The sequence below is a fragment of the Lissotriton vulgaris genome, chromosome 7 (genome assembly GCF_964263255.1).
Source record: "Lissotriton vulgaris chromosome 7, aLisVul1.2, whole genome shotgun sequence".
Lineage (NCBI taxonomy): Eukaryota > Metazoa > Chordata > Amphibia > Caudata > Salamandridae > Lissotriton > Lissotriton vulgaris.
This window is the reverse complement of record NC_141695.1, coordinates 1,656,138,028-1,656,155,298: the sequence shown is the minus strand read 5'-3', so window position 1 is coordinate 1,656,155,298 and position 17,271 is coordinate 1,656,138,028. Positions and strand designations below refer to the sequence as shown.

Genomic DNA, 17,271 nt, shown 5'->3' with positions numbered 1-17,271 from the left:
CCACCCCTTGTTGTAAATATTTTTGTCCACCCTAAGCGTGGAAGGGTATTCTCAGATGTGAGACCCTTGCTCATTGCACCATCAGGATTCAAGCAAACCGGGCCGAAGACGGCTGTAATGCCAGAAACTGGTCCCCGGGAGCTTGTTTCCTTCCCAGTGTAAGAATTGGCTTTTGTAGTTTGGTTTGCCCTGTTCCCATCATGCACTGGGACAGGAACAGACTAATTTGCATACAGCCAGGTTCTGAAACTGGGATGGTGCAGTGAGCTAAAAAACGGTGTTGGATCTAGCCCTGATCTCTTGACTGGGTGAGAGCTTTCTGCTTAATTCAGAGACTCTGTCTCTCACCACCCCTTGTTGTAAATATTTTTGTCCACCCTAAGCGTGGAAGGGTATTCTCAGATGTGAGACCCTTGCTCATTGCACCATCAGGATTCAAGCAAACCGGGCCGAAGACGGCTGTAATGCCAGAAACCGGTCCCCGGGAGCTTGTTTCCTTCCCAGTGTAAGAATTGGCTTTTGTAGTTTGGTTTGCCCTGTTCCCATCATGCACTGGGACAGGAACAGACTAATTTGCATACAGCCAGGTTCTGAAACTGGGATGGTGCAGTGAGCTAAAAAACGGTGTTGGATCTAGCCCTGATCTCTTGACTGGGTGAGAGCTTTCTGCTTAATTCAGAGACTCTGTCCCTCACCACCCCTTGTTGTAAATATTTTTGTCCACCCTAAGCGTGGAAGGGTATTCTCAGATGTGAGACCCTTGCTCATTGCACCATCAGGATTCAAGCAAACCGGGCCGAAGACGGCTGTAATGCCAGAAACCGGTCCCCGGGAGCTTGTTTCCTTCCCAGTGTAAGAATTGGCTTTTGTAGTTTGGTTTGCCCTGTTCCCATCATGCACTGGGACAGGAACAGACTAATTTGCATACAGCCAGGTTCTGAAACTGGGATGGTGCAGTGAGCTAAAAAACGGTGTTGGATCTAGCCCTGATCTCTTGACTGGGTGAGAGCTTTCTGCTTAATTCAGAGACTCTGTCCCTCACCACCCCTTGTTGTAAATATTTCTGTCCACCCTAAGCGTGGAAGGGTATTCTCAGATGTGAGACCCTTGCTCATTGCACCATCAGGATTCAAGCAAACCGGGCCGAAGACGGCTGTAATGCCAGAAACCGGTCCCCGGGAGCTTGTTTCCTTCCCAGTGTAAGAATTGGCTTTTGTAGTTTGGTTTGCCCTGTTGCCATCATGCACTGGGACAGGAACAGACTAATTTGCATACAGCCAGGTTCTGAAACTGGGATGGTGCAGTGAGCTAAAAAACGGTGTTGGATCTAGCCCTGATCTCTTGACTGGGTGAGAGCTTTCTGCTTAATTCAGAGACTCTGTCCCTCACCACCCCTTGTTGTAAATATAGCCTTGAACTTTCCCGGCACTTTTGCATCAACAGTTCCGCAGAATTACATGGATATTGTTCTACCAGAGGACACAGGATACTACGACCTGACGTCAAATACATACATAGTACACATTCAAACTCTATCACCGGACATGTAACCTAAATAAATATCCACCCGGTTTCTCTTTCATTCTCTTTCATATCCGGCATTTCTGTAGCTTCACCTCCACTTTCAGTCCTAACTATATCTCTTCTTTACCTATTGTGCACCTCCTTCATCATCACATTGCCTCTTATACCGTTCCACTCTGCTTGCTCACAACAACCTTTCCATTTTTATCCGTACATGCTTATTCTGCTCAGATGGCACGCTTTCCTATGACTTAATCCAACTTCTTTTCACCAGGTTTTAATCACCTTCAAAGGTGCACTGAAGTTGACCTCCGGATTACCCACCTAAGCGCATAGCGCATTTTCACTCTTGCCTACTGCCTACCCTCCATATATGCGGTAAACCAAAAGGGTTGATTAAGCCTGTATAATACAGTTACACCAATTCAGAATTTGGTATATTTTAATGCATTCACCCTTATTTCATTAGGAATGACCGCAGCCACAGCAGCTACCCTGGACTTCCCATACATCCACTAATGGGATCCTTTACCGTTGTGTTTACAGATGATTGAATCTAATCACGCCTCCCACATTTTTACAGTGCCTAGGGTAAGCAATTATCAAGTTATCCCACTTTACAGCCTGCATTGATTACTTATAGTCCATACTTATCCTATTTACCCTTGCAGTCACCAGAACCTCGGTCCTGAAGAGACCCGTACCAAGAGAGGGTCAAAACGTCATCGACTATTGAGAAAAGGATAGTCCCAGAATACTAGAAACATATTCTAGAACGAGTGATTCAATCTGATATTCAAAGGACATCCTTTCCACTCCAATAACCACCCCCCTTGGGACGGAGGAGCCTCAGTACTGTACTTCCCGACAGCCGGAGTGAACCCCGCCCATCGCAAAGAATTTTATGACGCCATGTGCCTCATACTTGAGCAGCCTGACCCTCCTGGTGTGCCTTCGGAACCTGGAGACTCAGAGGGAGTTCCATTTGGTTCTGTGGCTCTGGCGCCAATGTCCCCCCGCTTAGATATGGTGGTGAATCCAGACCAACTCCAATTGTGCCACTGCAACCTTCCCTTTGGCCGAGACTCCAGATGCCGCCGGCATTCCCCGGTGGCGACAGCCCCATTCTTATCCCCAACAACCCAGAGCCGGATTGGCACCTGCTGATGCCGATTTTGGCGCCAATAGCAACCTTGGACGGTTCCTCAGCCTTATTTTGAAGAACTAGGAACAAAGGAAGATTGGGAGGGGTCACTGAAACTTTTACAAGACCAGCCGGAAAACGAAATGGACTGGTATGAGGAATTGGGTGAGGCCAGTGGACTGGATACCTGCCCAGACTCTGGCCTGCTTTCTCCCCCTCCCGTGGCTACAGAGGAGGGGGCTTCATATGCTGTGGTGGTGAGAAGGGCAGCTGGGGTCCAGGACCTCAGCTCCCTTTAGTGGAAGTCTAGACGAACAGCTTGACAGAGGTCTTGCATCCAGGTGTCTCATCCTCAGAACCGCTCCTGCCATTTAATAAGGCCTTTACTGATGTCCTTCTGGGAACCTGGTCCAAGCCCAGCATAGGGGCTCCTGTGATTAGGACAATTGCCCGCCATCATTGCCCTGCCGTGGGCGACCCAAATTTACTCACCAACCATCCAACCCCCAAGAGCTTGGTGGTCCAAGCCTCTACCTCACAAGCCATATTCCCTTCCGCTACCCCGGACAGGGAATCCAAGAGACTGGATAGTTGGGGTAAGATTATCTTTTCTTCTGCCAGCTTTGCATTGCGGTTGGTGAACACTGCATGCCTGTTGGGCTGTTTTTCCAACTCCCTGTGTGAAACACTTGCACAAGGGCTGCCACAGGTCCCTGAGGAGGCCCAGACCATCCTCTCCCAAGCAGTATCAGATGGGAGAGATGCTGCAAAGTTTGCCATTCATTGTGGGATTGACACTACCGACTTGCTAGGCAGAGCGATTTTATCAGTGGCTGTTCAACTGCACGCCTGGCTGAGAACTTATAGCTTTTCTGTGTATGCCCAGTCTTCCCTCATGGACATGCCCTTTGAGTGCACTCGTCTCTTCCAAAACAAAGCAGACATGGCCCTAGAGGACTCAAGGCTACGGCCAAGTCCTTGGGCCTCTTAGTGACCAAACATCCACCATCAGCTTTCGGACTCTTTTGTGGCTATAGAAGGGGCTTTCAGCTGCGCCAGCCATACTCCAGCCACAAGGCCGCACAAGTTCAGCAACCTTTGCAATGCCATGGGTTCGACTAGTCACAGCCTCGGGGGTCGGGCGACCCAGTGGTCAGGTCAGTCCACAACCCCCATCAACCTCAGCCTCCAAACCCTCCTAGTCCAGCCCTTCAAGATCATGAGTGTCCGGGTGGTGGCAGGACCATCCACCACTGGCAAAACATCACGTCAGACAGGTGGGTTCAGAGTCTAAAGTGGCTACCATTCCCTCTTTGCCTCTAACTTACAACCACCTGACGGAGGATCCCCTGACTTTGCTTTAGGAGAAAGTCATCACTCTCTTGGCCAAGGGAGTCATAGAGAAGGTTCTGGTGCCAGAAGTAGGCTGTAGTTGTTATGCACAGTGATTTCTGGTGCAGAAGATGGAAAAGGGCCTCAAAGAGGAAAAGTTCAAGATGCTCACTCTAGCTCAGGTCTTCTCTGCCCTAGACCCAAGAGACTGAATGGTAGCATTGGACTTGCAAGACGTCTATTTTCACCTTCCTGTCCTGCCTGCTCATTGGCGCTACCTGTGGTTTACAATAAGCTGCGAGAAATTTCAGTTCACCATGCTCCCCTTTGGACCTTGCTAGCCCCCTCAAGAGTTTTCTTTAAGGTGATGGCGGTGGTAGCAGCTCATCTGCGCAGATCAAGAGTGTCAGTCTTCCCATATCTCGATGACTGCCCCTTGAAGACGAGCTTGCTCCAGGCTGTCGTCAACCACCTCCAGACTATGGTGAACCTCCTGCATTTGCTGGGATTCACTATCAACATGCCTAAGTTTCACCTGACTCCCTCTCAGACGCTCCCTTTCATCTGAGCTGTTCTGGACACAGTGCAGTTTTGTGCCTATAATCCCAAGCAGCGAGTCCAGTATATTCAGGTGATGATACAGATGTTTCAGCCTCTATCCTGGATTTTGAGGAGAAGAATACTGATGCTGCTGGGCCTCATGACCTCCTGCTTGTGACACATGCCATATGGCATATGTGGGCTCTGCAGTGAGCGCAGCATCAGGGGAATCTCTCCAACATGGTCCAGATCGCGGAGGGAGCTGCAGAGAACCTGCAGTGGTGGCTGACCAACCACGATTGGGTTAGAGGCAGACCACTCTCTTTTCCCACCTAGATCACCCAGTAGTGACAGATGCGTCAATCCTGAGATGGGGTGGCCCTCTGGAACAGGTGGAGATCAGAGGACTCTGGTTTCCAGTGGAATCTGGACTCCACATTAACTTGCTGGAACTTTATGCGGTTCACTTGGCATTGAAAGCCTTTCTTCCTTCAATCAAGGAAAAAGCTGGTTCAAGTGTTCACAGACAACACCACCGCTATGTGGTACTGCAACAAAAAGGGCGGGGTGGGCATGTGGACCCTCTGTTAAGAGGCCCTGCATCTCTGGACATGGCTAGAACAGCAAGGCACATCCTTGGTGGCTAAACACCTGGCAGTTTCTCTGAACGCCAAGGTGGACGAACTCGGCTGTTGATGCCTAGCAGATCACAAATGGTCTCTCCATCCAGAGGTGACGCATGGTTTCTTTCAACAGTGGGGAGAGCCTTGCTTAGATCTGTTCACCTTCGACGAGAATTCACAATGTCAGCAGTTTTGGGCGATGGAGTTTCCAAGGCAGCTCTCGCTCTGAGACTCTTTTCGCCTCGAGTGGAGCTCAGGCCTTATATACACCTTTCTGCCCATACCACTCCTGCCCAGAGTGCTCAAGAAGATCAGGAGTGATCAGGCCCAAGTAATTATTGTGGCAACTGATAGAGCACGGAGAGTCTGGTATCCCAAGCTTCTTCAATTTAGCATCGATCCTCCGATCAGTCTGCCCCTTCAGGAGGATCTTCTGTCACAGCAGTAGGGGAAGTCTTTGATGTTATTTTGGCAGCCAGGCGTTACTCTACCAAGACAGTGTATGCCTGCCAGTGGAACAAATTTGTAAAATATTGAATGGAAAGATCTGTTGATCCTCTTTCTGCTTCCCTCTCTCAAGTTCTCAATTTTATTTTCAACTTTGCCCAGAAGGGCTCTGCTCTGGGCACTCATATAGGGTACCTTTCGGCCATATCTGCCTTTTTGAGACTACCAGACCAACCCTCTTTTTTTAAATACCCTATTGTAAATAGATTCATCAAGGGGCCTTAATTTGGTTCTTACCTTACTGATGTGTGCTCCATTCGAACCTCTGCACAACTGCCCCCTCCGGCTCCTTCCTATCAAAACAACCTTTTTAGTAGCAATAACGTCTGCTAGGAGGGTGAACAAATGGCAGGCTCGGTCATCTAAACCTCCTTACTTGACCATCTTCCCCGATAAGTTTGTGCTTCACACTAGGGCCTCTTTCTTTCCAAAGGTGGTACCAACCATTCCATGGGCGGCAATCTGTCACCTTGCCCACTTTTTACACTTCTTCGCATCCCACCTTGCCAACTTTTTACACTTCTCCGCATCCCTCTAAGGAAGAGGAGAGACTACACCATCTGGACCCATAAAGAGCATTATTGTCCACACAAAAGAGTTCCAGGTGGATGATCAACTCTTCATGGGGCATGTTATAGTAAAGAAAGGTTGTGCAGTGCAGAAAAGAACAGTCTTTCGATGGGTCAATCTTTGCATTAAAATCTACTACGCTCCGACCAAAAAGCAGCCTCTTGAAATTTAAGGGCTCATATAACCAGAGCTAAGGCTGCTACCACTGCATTGCAACGTGGAGTCCCAGTACTCGACATTTGTCAGGCAGCAACCTGGGTATCACTGCACATGTTCACCAAACACTACTGCCGGGACACTCGAGTCCGCAGGGACGCCCTTTTTGATCGCTGTGTCCTGCAGGATTTCCTGGTCTTAACTTGTCCGCATTACCTCCTCTGGGATGATATTGCTTGGGTATCTATTCAAAGGTAAGGAATTTGCTGCTAGGTTTCTCTATTAGATGAACAAGTAACTTACCTCCAGTAACGCCTTATCTGGTAGAGATATGATCTAGCTGCAGATTCCTTACCGTAAAGTTGGTTTATGTCCAGTTGTCTGGAGACCTACCTGAGAGTGGGAAAAGTTGTTAAAATATATTAGGGTTTATGTTGCAGCACAAGCTGCAAAAGTCGATTTGTTGATATTAAATGAAACATTAAAAAGTAGATTGGGGGTGCCAATGCTGTAGCAAGAGCTAAAAGGAATCCATGATTTGCACTTACCATTTTACACATCTAGACTGGTTGTTTGGCTGAAATGAGACACAGTTATATTATGCTGGTAGTCTTTTATGAGGGTTCATATTTTGTTAATCAAACTCCAAATCATCTCATTCTATATCTATAGATGTAGTTTAAGATGAACAGCAGCAATGTGGTGGTATAAGCAACTACATAACTTTTTTCCAAAATATGAGTCATGTTGTACACAATATGCAGTTTGTAAGATGAGGTTTTATTGTTATTGCGCCTCAGAGGTGCAGAAATATATTTTGAAATCGTCCCAAGGATTTTTCTAGGATAAGTGACCTCAAAACCTCCATGGAACTTTCTCATTGCAAATATGTTAAAAGTGAGCCATGTCCTGTGATGCTTCTTTGACCTTCAATATTTCGGGATAAACAGGAGGTGTTTCCATGCACTTTAAAGCCAATTCCGCACCCCTTATCCTGGCTCAGACTGTGGGAACAGAACCTGTATTAATTGCATCCCTGGAACAGAATGCTAACAATACATGTTGCTTCTTGTGTGATGTGCTGAAATGAACATAAACTCCATTTGAATACCATTTTTGCTCAGGTGGAAACTAAGTCAGAATTTGAGTTCGTCAGCTTTTGGTTGTCTATAGAATCAAATTTGGTTCACTCATCTTTGCTTTCATTAAATTGCAGACAAATATGAGCATCATGTTGGAATTTAAATGAGTGATGTAGTTATTAACTGATTCATGGAAAAGCAGAAAATATGTATAATTGTTGAGGCGTATACTTTCCTAAATGGAAATAATTTAATGGAAGTGGGATAGACTGGATAACTTAAGTAAGAAATAGCAATGCCTTTCACCTCTCCACTGTAAGCCATTACCTCTGGTCAAGTAACCCAAGTCTCCCATACCGTTATCTCTTTTTTATGCCCACTATAAAAGCTGCTTCATGTATAGAACATTCATTCTGTTGCTTTGTAGCCCAGTTGCACTATATGTCCAACACATAAGAATGTAATCTGAAGGTGTTTCCTGTTTTGATTTATGCCACCGACCAAAGACAATCAATTCTTTAATAAGGTTTTTTTCTCTCCTTGCAGGCAGTTAGCTCTGCTGTTGGGCGGATAATAGTCCACCCGCTGGAGCACATAAGCCAAACATTGGGAAGAAGCCTCCGAAATATCATGAAGGAGGTGCCTGGACAGTGGCAGCCCATTGTTTTTCTCCTGATGCTGATCACCTGCATAACTTTCTTGACTACCATCTTCCACAGGGGCAGGCTCCCAGCAGCAGCTCCTACGAATGAAAAGAAAACTGTTGCCAAAACACCACGTAAACTAGGATAAATGGGAATCTTGATTCTACGTCCTTCAGACACTACTGCTACTCGGACTGTTTCGTTACGCAGTGACACTTTCATTGCACAGGACCTTTGGTGGGGGTGGAGGATGCTGTACTTTGCATGCTACTTAACCATGAAATTGATTCAATCACAGTTTGCCAAGTACCACAGAAAGAAATGAGACTGTGACCAGCCCATCCCAAGGTGAACACAGCATTGGATTTTCATCAGCGTTTACTCAAGATATCTTCGGAACATCTGCTCAGTAGTTACCTTGTTGGTAAGAAATATGAACGCAACCATGAGTGACAAATAAGACTCCATCAGATTTTTAAAGACCATTATTTTCTTTGAGAAACGTGGCACCTTTCGGGGATCTGGCGAAATTGTAGAAAATAGGAATCTGCATTAGTGAAACTTACCAAGATATGGTGTACTGGAATTCCGTTTTTGCATTTCGCCAATGGAATTTGTTCCACAATTTTTTTAATGTTTGTTGTTCCAGATATGTGGGGCTGTTCTTGACAGTTACTAGAATAGAACTGTAGCCTTAAAAATATGGTGGTGTTAATTGGCAAAACTGCTCTCTGACCCTCACCTCAACCATATATACAAATTTTAGTACAAAGTCACTGAATAATTTTTTTAAAAATCAGTCACTGGATTTTAATAAATGTTTTATGAACGATATAAATTCAGTTTTCAAGATGCTTCACCCACTTAGATGAATTGTTGTTTTTGCACCTAATCCATTATCCCGTTTAAAAAGAATATGCTAGTTAAGTGCTTGATCTGATTTACAACATTCATTAAAACAATGTTTCACACTGAAGCTGTCATGGCAAGTAACTTTGTCTGATAATCTATGTACAATAGCTGTCATATTTTATAAAAGAAGCTTTAAATTGTGTTAAAATCTTATGAAATTTGACCCTGCAATCCCTTTTTAAAAGATGCAAACAAAAATCACACGTCTTCTCTTGAGTGTACCCCAGAGGCCACCATCATTTAAATATAAAATATTTGAACTAATCCATGGATTACTTACAGTCACAGACAACTCGAAGAATAGTTCAAATAACAGGATTTTGTTTTCATCACTGTGTGATGCTATTAACAAGTGCAATACATAGTTTTTAGCCGTTAAATAACATGTTGAACACGTTTGATGGAGGCACCCTATCTCCTACAGTGAGAAAAGAATGATGCTTTATGCCTTCGCTCCTACCACATGGTTGTCACTGAGCCTCAAGAGGCATGTCAAGCCTTAGTGCAACTGTTGAACCAAGCAGCCGCTAAGAAAGCGAGAATGACCTGCTACACAGGAAATAACACCCAACCAGTGTCTTTTCTCCATTTTTGCCATTGAACACATATCATTATGTCACTTTCTTATACTACTTTGTCAACTGAGCGCATTATTGGTGGTTTCCATAAACCTTTTGTATAGGTATGAGAAGATATGTCATTAATTATGTGAAAAGTGTACATATTTTTAATAAAATCAACCTAGATCTCCTGTTCCTTGCCTTCCTTGTGTTTACTGAGTTGTTATAGTGTTTTATGTGCATCCCTAAGCCTTTAGAGCAGAAGCCTGATTTTCTATCCCTGCGTATCATACAAAAACACAAAGTTCAGCACCCTCCTAAATGTATCACATGACGAACTATTTCATTTGCAATATTTTCCAGTAGCTTTCCATTGACTCTTTTAATTAAGTTCTTCTGGTCTTCTAGTGGCCTTGAGGTTCAGATAGGCCAGGCACACAAGGCATACTCCCTTCTCGCTGTTCTGACTCTTCAAACCATTCCGGTTACTTCTTTAAACTTACAATAACAAGGTCGAATTCTTGCATCTGCAGTGATATGAGAACATGCTGTCCTTGCACATAAAAGGGATACATTTACTTATTTCTTATAGCAAATAGAGAATTTTTCAATCAACAACAGTCTGCAGTTTTGGGCCTACAATGCAGGCAACTTACACAACTCACATTTACATGAATATAATGCCATCATGCACATTATACATACAGAAATGAAAATTTCTCTAATACATATAAATCCCGCTCAAAGGTGCGCCCATACACTTTAGAGTGCGAAAGCGCTCTATCAGTTCCCCCCTCTTATAACTAGTGTCATAACACCAACATCTTTACTTTCTTACAGTTTCCTCCTTGTTGAAGGGATCAACCTAAAGAGAGGTTGTAGCTTGCCGTCCCTGTCTAAATCTCTCTAACCCCTTAAGGTGCTGATAATGGCTGTTCTGTAGTCTTTCTAACTTCTGCTCTTGTTTCTTCAAGGAGTTTTCATTATGACGTGCCTTTTGCCATTTGTAATCCTTGATGGCTCCCAATAAAACAATTATACAAATGACTGCTATTATGATGGGTTTCAAGATGTATCCCATTATCCCTTGTCCTAGACTACCAAACTAGCTTCCAGTTTTCCCACACCTTTTGCCAATTTGTTCCCAAATCCCTTCTGCAGCCAAATCACTTAAATCTTGGTGTATCTCTGAGATGTTACTAATGTATTTTCGTATATCCTGACTGTTGTCAGGAATACACGTGCAGCCCTGTTGAACTTTCAATAATTTACAAACTCCTCTGGCTTTTGTCAATAGGACGTCTAAAGCAAGACGATTTTGAAGAACCATAGCCCTTATCGAGACCATCTCTCCATCCGCAAGTAGCAAGAATTGAGCTGTATTCACAGAGAGCTCCTCCACTATTGTTGCCAGTTTTCTAATTTTCAAATCATTGAAGATCACACCCACACTCAGTATCATAGTTCCAAATACATCCCCAAAAATGTCTCCAGCACTCGCACCACGTTTTCCTCTGTGAACGCGTTTTTCCTTCTAAGGGCCATAGATCATCCACTTGAAATATTTTAGGAAATATCACAGCCAGATAACATGTACCATATCAATTCTTAGGCAATTTTACGTATGCATTCTTTCTGCACACAAAATACACATTTGGTACTATGGTTAACTTATCCAATAACGCCTTTCTTATTGCCTCCTCAATTAAGAAAATGTGTTCCCAATCACTCTCACCCACAAATATTTTGTTGTGATATGTTGATGGGTGTCTAATACACAGTTTTCCTCTTTGCTAAAAATCCAAAGCTATTGGACCAGAGCTTCCTTTTGCCTTATGATCTAATTCTTCCTGTGTCCATGGAATAACCTTATGCTTTGGGTCTGGTCTAAATAAGGTCTTTCTATGTCGGTCTTCTATTTGATCTACAAATTTCTTTTCGATGTCAGTCAACATGCAAGTCAAATTGTGTCTATGAGCATATGATGTATCCAGAGTAATAGTAGGTCCAAAATACTTAGACATTCTCTCTACTTCCTTATAGTAATCATACTTATTCATGTACTTAAAGATTGGAACTTCTGGGAGTACCACATCATAATTTGAGAACTAGTACACAAAATGGACTTTACTATAAAACATGCTCAGCAACACACTACATGTGATGCCATAAGTCAAAGGCAGGTGATGATAATGAATGCCCTCTTCTGCTGATGCTGGCAATTGCATACACACATAACAATCTTTTGCTACCATTGTATCCATATATTCATACAACAAACGACCATATGCATTCAGTGTAAAATCTCCTTTTGACAAATCTATGTGTAGCATCCGACTAGTTTCCCTAATCATATCTCTATCTTCGCCAGATGCACCCTCTCCTACATCTGTGGTAGATGGTGTAGATGTCACTTCATTCTTTTTAGCATCGTGAGACCCAACCAAGTACGTAACGATCACACAGTTATGACAATAAGCACCACAACAATAAGGGTACCAACCATGCATTTCTGCTTGCGTCCTGATTTCTCTTACTCCATTTTGAACCACTGTGTTCTTTGAAACGTAATTGGATTCAACAAAAGTCTTGGTTCTTCTTTCCTTTGCTTGATTTGGTTATTTACAATGTCTTTTTATTATTCTTTGCTCATTCGATTGTTGCAATGTTCAATTCATCAATACTAAACCTATTGTAGAGATATAGTCAGCCCTACTCTCAATTCTTTATCTAATGGAAGTCCCTATTTTAAATCTTCTTCCATTTGGGCCTAGGTTATCTTCTTTCTACGGCTAATAGCATTTTCTTTCACAGTTCAATCTTCATCCTGTATGATATTAGATATAAGCATAAGTTTAATGAAAACAAAGGTCCTAAGCTTAAGCAAAATCATACAGTAATATTATATAGACCACAATAGGCTACTATATATTTCTCTTCCTTGTCCAGCCGGACAGGGAATTTATTAATCAAGTCAATTATTAAAGGTTCAAATACATTTGGCAACAAAGCATTTCATTGCAGTAAGGCACAGTCCTGTACCATCCGGACAAGGTAAGTGAAAAGATAGGAGGAAAGGTAGTAGAGGGAAAAGTGTTTCAGGCAAGGAGAAAGAACAATCAGGGCACTGTTTTGAATCAATATTATCAGTGTTTCCTGGAGTAACACATACACACAATAATGTACATTGGTTAAACGTATGTCTACTCAAAGGAGTCGACGCTTCGATCCCGTGCTCAAATTATAAAGGGATCATCTTCAGGACTTTGAAAATTAGTTTGCCTGCTTTGAATAATATGTACGCCTGTTGGGGGAAGAAACCGGGAAAAGGAACAAGAAATAACAGAATTTGCGTCAATTCCAGATAAAATGAGAGAAGTCAGTTTAGCCGCATTTTCAAAACTGTATATACACTTTTAGGAAACGCAGTGGTAAGGTGTTGCCAACGGGCGTGGTAAATAAATAAAACCAATCGGTGCTCGGTGCACTGAAGGTAAATTAGTGACTAACTGGGTCCTCCGTGATTGTGGCGAGGAGACCAGTGTGAACATATGCTGGATATGGACCGGGATTTGTACTGAGGAGTGTAGCGTGTGCCAATGGTCTAGCACATTTCAGCTTAGCAGTGAACTACGGGGTTGAGCGCGTGAGGTGGCATTTGGTCACAGTGCGTTCAGTGGCAGTTAGGAACGAGCATGGGAAAGTGCCATTAGTCCGGACGGTTGCTTACCTCCGCCGAGGTTGAGGGCGTGGGGAGTAGGGCGTAAACGATCGATACGCGCTAAGTGCTGTTATGGCTCGATTGGCTCGGTTCCTGAGGGCGCAGAGTTTGTCACGCAGATGCTGTGGAGGGAATAGGTGTTAATTTCTGTGCTGGAAAGCTATTGGAGTAATTGGCTTAGAGAAGCGGAACATACCGTAGGCTGATTAAAGTAGAGGCATGTCGGGGTATCCGTGATATGATGGTTATGGGGGCAACGTGGGCTAGATGACCCGTGTTGTACCGCGGTCGATTGAGTTCAAAGATCCGCTAATAAAAAAGGGATTAACGGGGATTAGGATTAAGCATAGATAGACATTCGTCCGGCATTCCTATGAGCTGGGGACTTACCGAGGGTTAGAACGATGTCTGGATACGAGCGGACCACTGATCGGGTCCGATTACGCGCTTGATTTGGAGCATCGAGTGGGGGTGGAGACATCTTAGTAATGAACCAAGAGGTCATGTGACCAGGGGCACGTGATGGGGGCCTCGGTGGGGCCCAGGGCGACTTCGGTGTAGTATGGCCGCCATCTTGGAGAGGTGCGCAAACTCTGGATACATTTGGGAGAGGCGCAGCTTGCCTTGCAGTTACATGAGTGAATAGACCAAGTGAATTAATTGGTGACTATTAACACACGACACAAGTGCTTGTGATGTTAAAAGTATGATTCCTAATGAGAACAATGATGCAGAGGTGCATTGTGGTATTTAAAACCTTATACATAAGACTGAGACAGCAGGGCTAAAGGAAACCCTAGTCTCATGGCTTACAAGTCGGTGCTAAGGGCGTCGCAAGGTGACAGAGTGAGAAGGTGTGAAATTACATTAGAAGCATTACAGATGTTATATTGGCTCTGAGTACTTTTGATCATTGTACTTATCCAGGGGCTAGGTAACACTTTTTACATTAATTCAGAGTAAACAATGTCTTTCAGAGGTGCCCTGCTATAGAAGTGTTGTCCAGTCCTCACTTCTGTTCAGTCCTGTGTGGATGGTGTTGAACTGGATTATGGTCTTCAATTCCTCTCGATTCAGGAGTTGGCCCAAGTTACCTCCTCTTTGTGGCAACTTGACCGCTTTTAGGATTGTCCATTTGATGTCATCAGCGGTATGGTTTAGTTCTGAGAAATGTTCAACAAGTGGAGCATTTGGAGTCCCACATCTGATGCGGCTCCTGTGTTGGCATATGCGAGTCTTCGCTTTTTGAGTGGTTTGGCCCACATACATTTTTGGACAAGGGCAAAGTATTGCGTAAATGACATTACTGCTGTTACAGTTAGTAAAGCTTTTCATTTCAACAGTGATACCATTGTGACAAAAATTGCGTGCCTCAATTGTGAAATCGCACACATTACAACAACCACACTTCACGTGGCCCAAGAGTGGTGGTAGTCCCCAGTTGGATTTAGTGGTTACCTTGGGTGTGGGGACTGGTAGGGCTGCTCTGACCAAGTGGTCCTTCAGGTTCTTGTTTTTCCGGAAAGCAAATAAAGGTCTTTCTAAGTTTATTGGGCCTGCATTTATCGTTGGCCAATGCTTGAGGGTAGATTTTCGGATTTTATTTGAAACGGGGGAAAAGGTAGTTACACAGGCTATCCTCTCTGTTTTATCTCGTGACTTAGGTGTAAGCAGAACCTCGCGTGGGCAGTACCACGCCCTTTTGGATGCAGTTTTTACTAATCTTCTAGGGTAGCCACGTGTTTTTAGTTTGTTGGCCAGGGTGTTGGCTTCCCTGAAGTAGTCTGCCTTGGATGAGCAATTACGCCTTATCCTCAGAAATTGAGAATATGGCAGTGACTCTTTCAAAGCCCTTGGGTGGTTGCTGTTATAGCTTAGAAGAGTGTTTCGTTCTGTCGGCTTTCTATACAAGCGTGTTAACAGTTCGCCTTCATTATGATAGATTGTCAAGTCCAGGAAGGCAATTTGTTTTTGTCATGGGCAAGGGTGAAGTTGAGGTCTGCGCAGTTATTATTGAGCCAGTGGAGGAATAAATTCAGTGTAGCAATTTCAAAGTTCCAGATCAAGAAAATGTTGTTTATATACCGACGCCAAAGTGCTATGTAGCCATGAGTCTAGGGTTTCCTTGAGCCCTGCTGTCTCAGTCTTATGTATAAGGTTTTAAATACCACAATGCACCTCTGCATCATTGTTATCATTAGGAATCATATTTTTAACAGCACAAGCACTTGCGTCGTGTGTTAATAATCACCAATTAATTCACTTGGTCCATTCACTCATGTAACTACGCGGCAAGCGGCACCTCTCCCAAATGTATCCAGAGTTTGCGCACCTCTCCAAGATGGCGGCCATACTACACCGAAGTCGCCCTGGGCCCCACCGAGGCCCCCATCACATGCCCCTGGTCACATGACCGCTTGGTTCATTACCAAGATGTCTCCCTCCCCACTCGATGCTCCAAATCAAGCGCAGAATCGGACCCGATCAGTGGTCCGCTCGTATCCAGACATCGTTCTAACCCTCGGTAAGTCCCCAGCTCATAGGAATGCTGGACAAATGTATATCTATGCTTAATCCTAATCCCCCTTAATCCCTTTTTTATTAGCGGATCTTTGAACTTAATCCACCGCGGTACAACGAGGGTCATCTAGCCCACGTTGCCCCCATAACCATCATACCACGGATACCCCGACATGCCTCTAATGAGCCTACGGTATGTTCCGCTTCTCTAAGCCAATTACTCCAATACCTTTCCCGCACAGAAATTAACCCCTATTCCCTCCACAGCATCTGCGTGACAAACTCTGCGCCCTCAGGAACCGAACCAATCGAGCCATAACAGCACTTAGCACGTATCGATCGTTTACGCCCTACTCCCCACGCCCTCAGCCTCGGCGGAGGTAAGCAACCGTCCGGACTAATGGCACTTTCCCATGCTAGTCCCTAACTGCCACCGAACGCGCTGTGACCAAATGCCACCTCACGCGCTCAACCCCGTAGTTCACTGCTAAGCTGAAATGTCCTAGACCATTGGCACACGCTACACTCCTCAGTACAAATCCCGGTCCATATCCAGCATATGTTCACACTGGTCTCCTCGCCACAATCACGGAGGACCCAGTTTATTTATTTATAATTACATTTGTTAAGCGCGCAGCTACCCGGAGGTTTCCCGGCGCTAAAGCAAACTGAGCGGTGAAAGAGTGAGAGGAATGCCAGACCAGGAGACTAGGTGTTAAAAAGCCAAGTTTTGATTCCTTTACGGAATGTCAGTAAACACAATTCAGAGCGCAAAGATTGAGGTAGGGAGTTCCATAAGGAGGGTGCCAGCAGGGAAAACGACCGTCCTCCCATTTTGGCTCTGTTGACGCGCGGAGTCCTGAACTTATTCTGAGTGGAAGACCTAAGTGTGCGGGGGGGGAATGTACTGCTGAACCAAAGTAGAAAGATAATGAGGGGCTCTTCCAGTCATAATCTTGTGCATGTAGCAAAGTGCTTTGAATTTAATTCTACTCTCGATGCTCAACCAGTGCAGTTTACGCATGTGCTGTGTAACCGAGGATCTGGCAGGCAGGCGACAGATAAGGCGAACTGCCATATTCTGTACCACCTGGTATTTCCTGGTTACCTCCTTGCAGGCACCCAGGAGAAGAATGTTCCCATAGTCCAGGTGTGAGGTAACAAGAGCCTGGACTACAGTCCTCAGGGTGTCAGCAGGTAGCATCCACGTGATTTTCCTCAGCCACCTGATGATGGTGGTACAGGTGGCAGAAACTTTCACCACGTGTTGTTTGAAGGATAGTTGGTTATCGAGGAAAACCCCAAGATTACGAGCAGACATGGCGGTAGTAGGTACCGGGCCCATCTCCGGTGGCCAATATTGTGGGCCCCAGAGCGAGGTGTCTGAGCCAAACAGGAGCAGTTCTGTTTTGTCCCCGTTTAATTTTAATTTGTGC

The 17,271-nt window shown here is 44.7% G+C and overlaps 1 protein-coding gene across 1 annotated transcript in view; it reads left to right on the top strand.

The window, feature by feature from the left end:
• Positions 1 to 9,785, top strand: part of LOC147706221 (chloride channel CLIC-like protein 1) — a 748,927-nt gene extending 739,142 nt beyond the window's left edge. Inside the window, exon 3 of the mRNA XM_086932650.1 lies at positions 8,025 to 9,785. Coding sequence (XP_086788776.1) covers positions 8,025 to 8,270 — 246 coding nt within the window. The 3' untranslated portion in view covers positions 8,271 to 9,785. The remainder of the gene's footprint in view (positions 1 to 8,024) is intronic.
• The last annotated feature ends 7,486 nt before the right edge of the window (positions 9,786 to 17,271 follow it).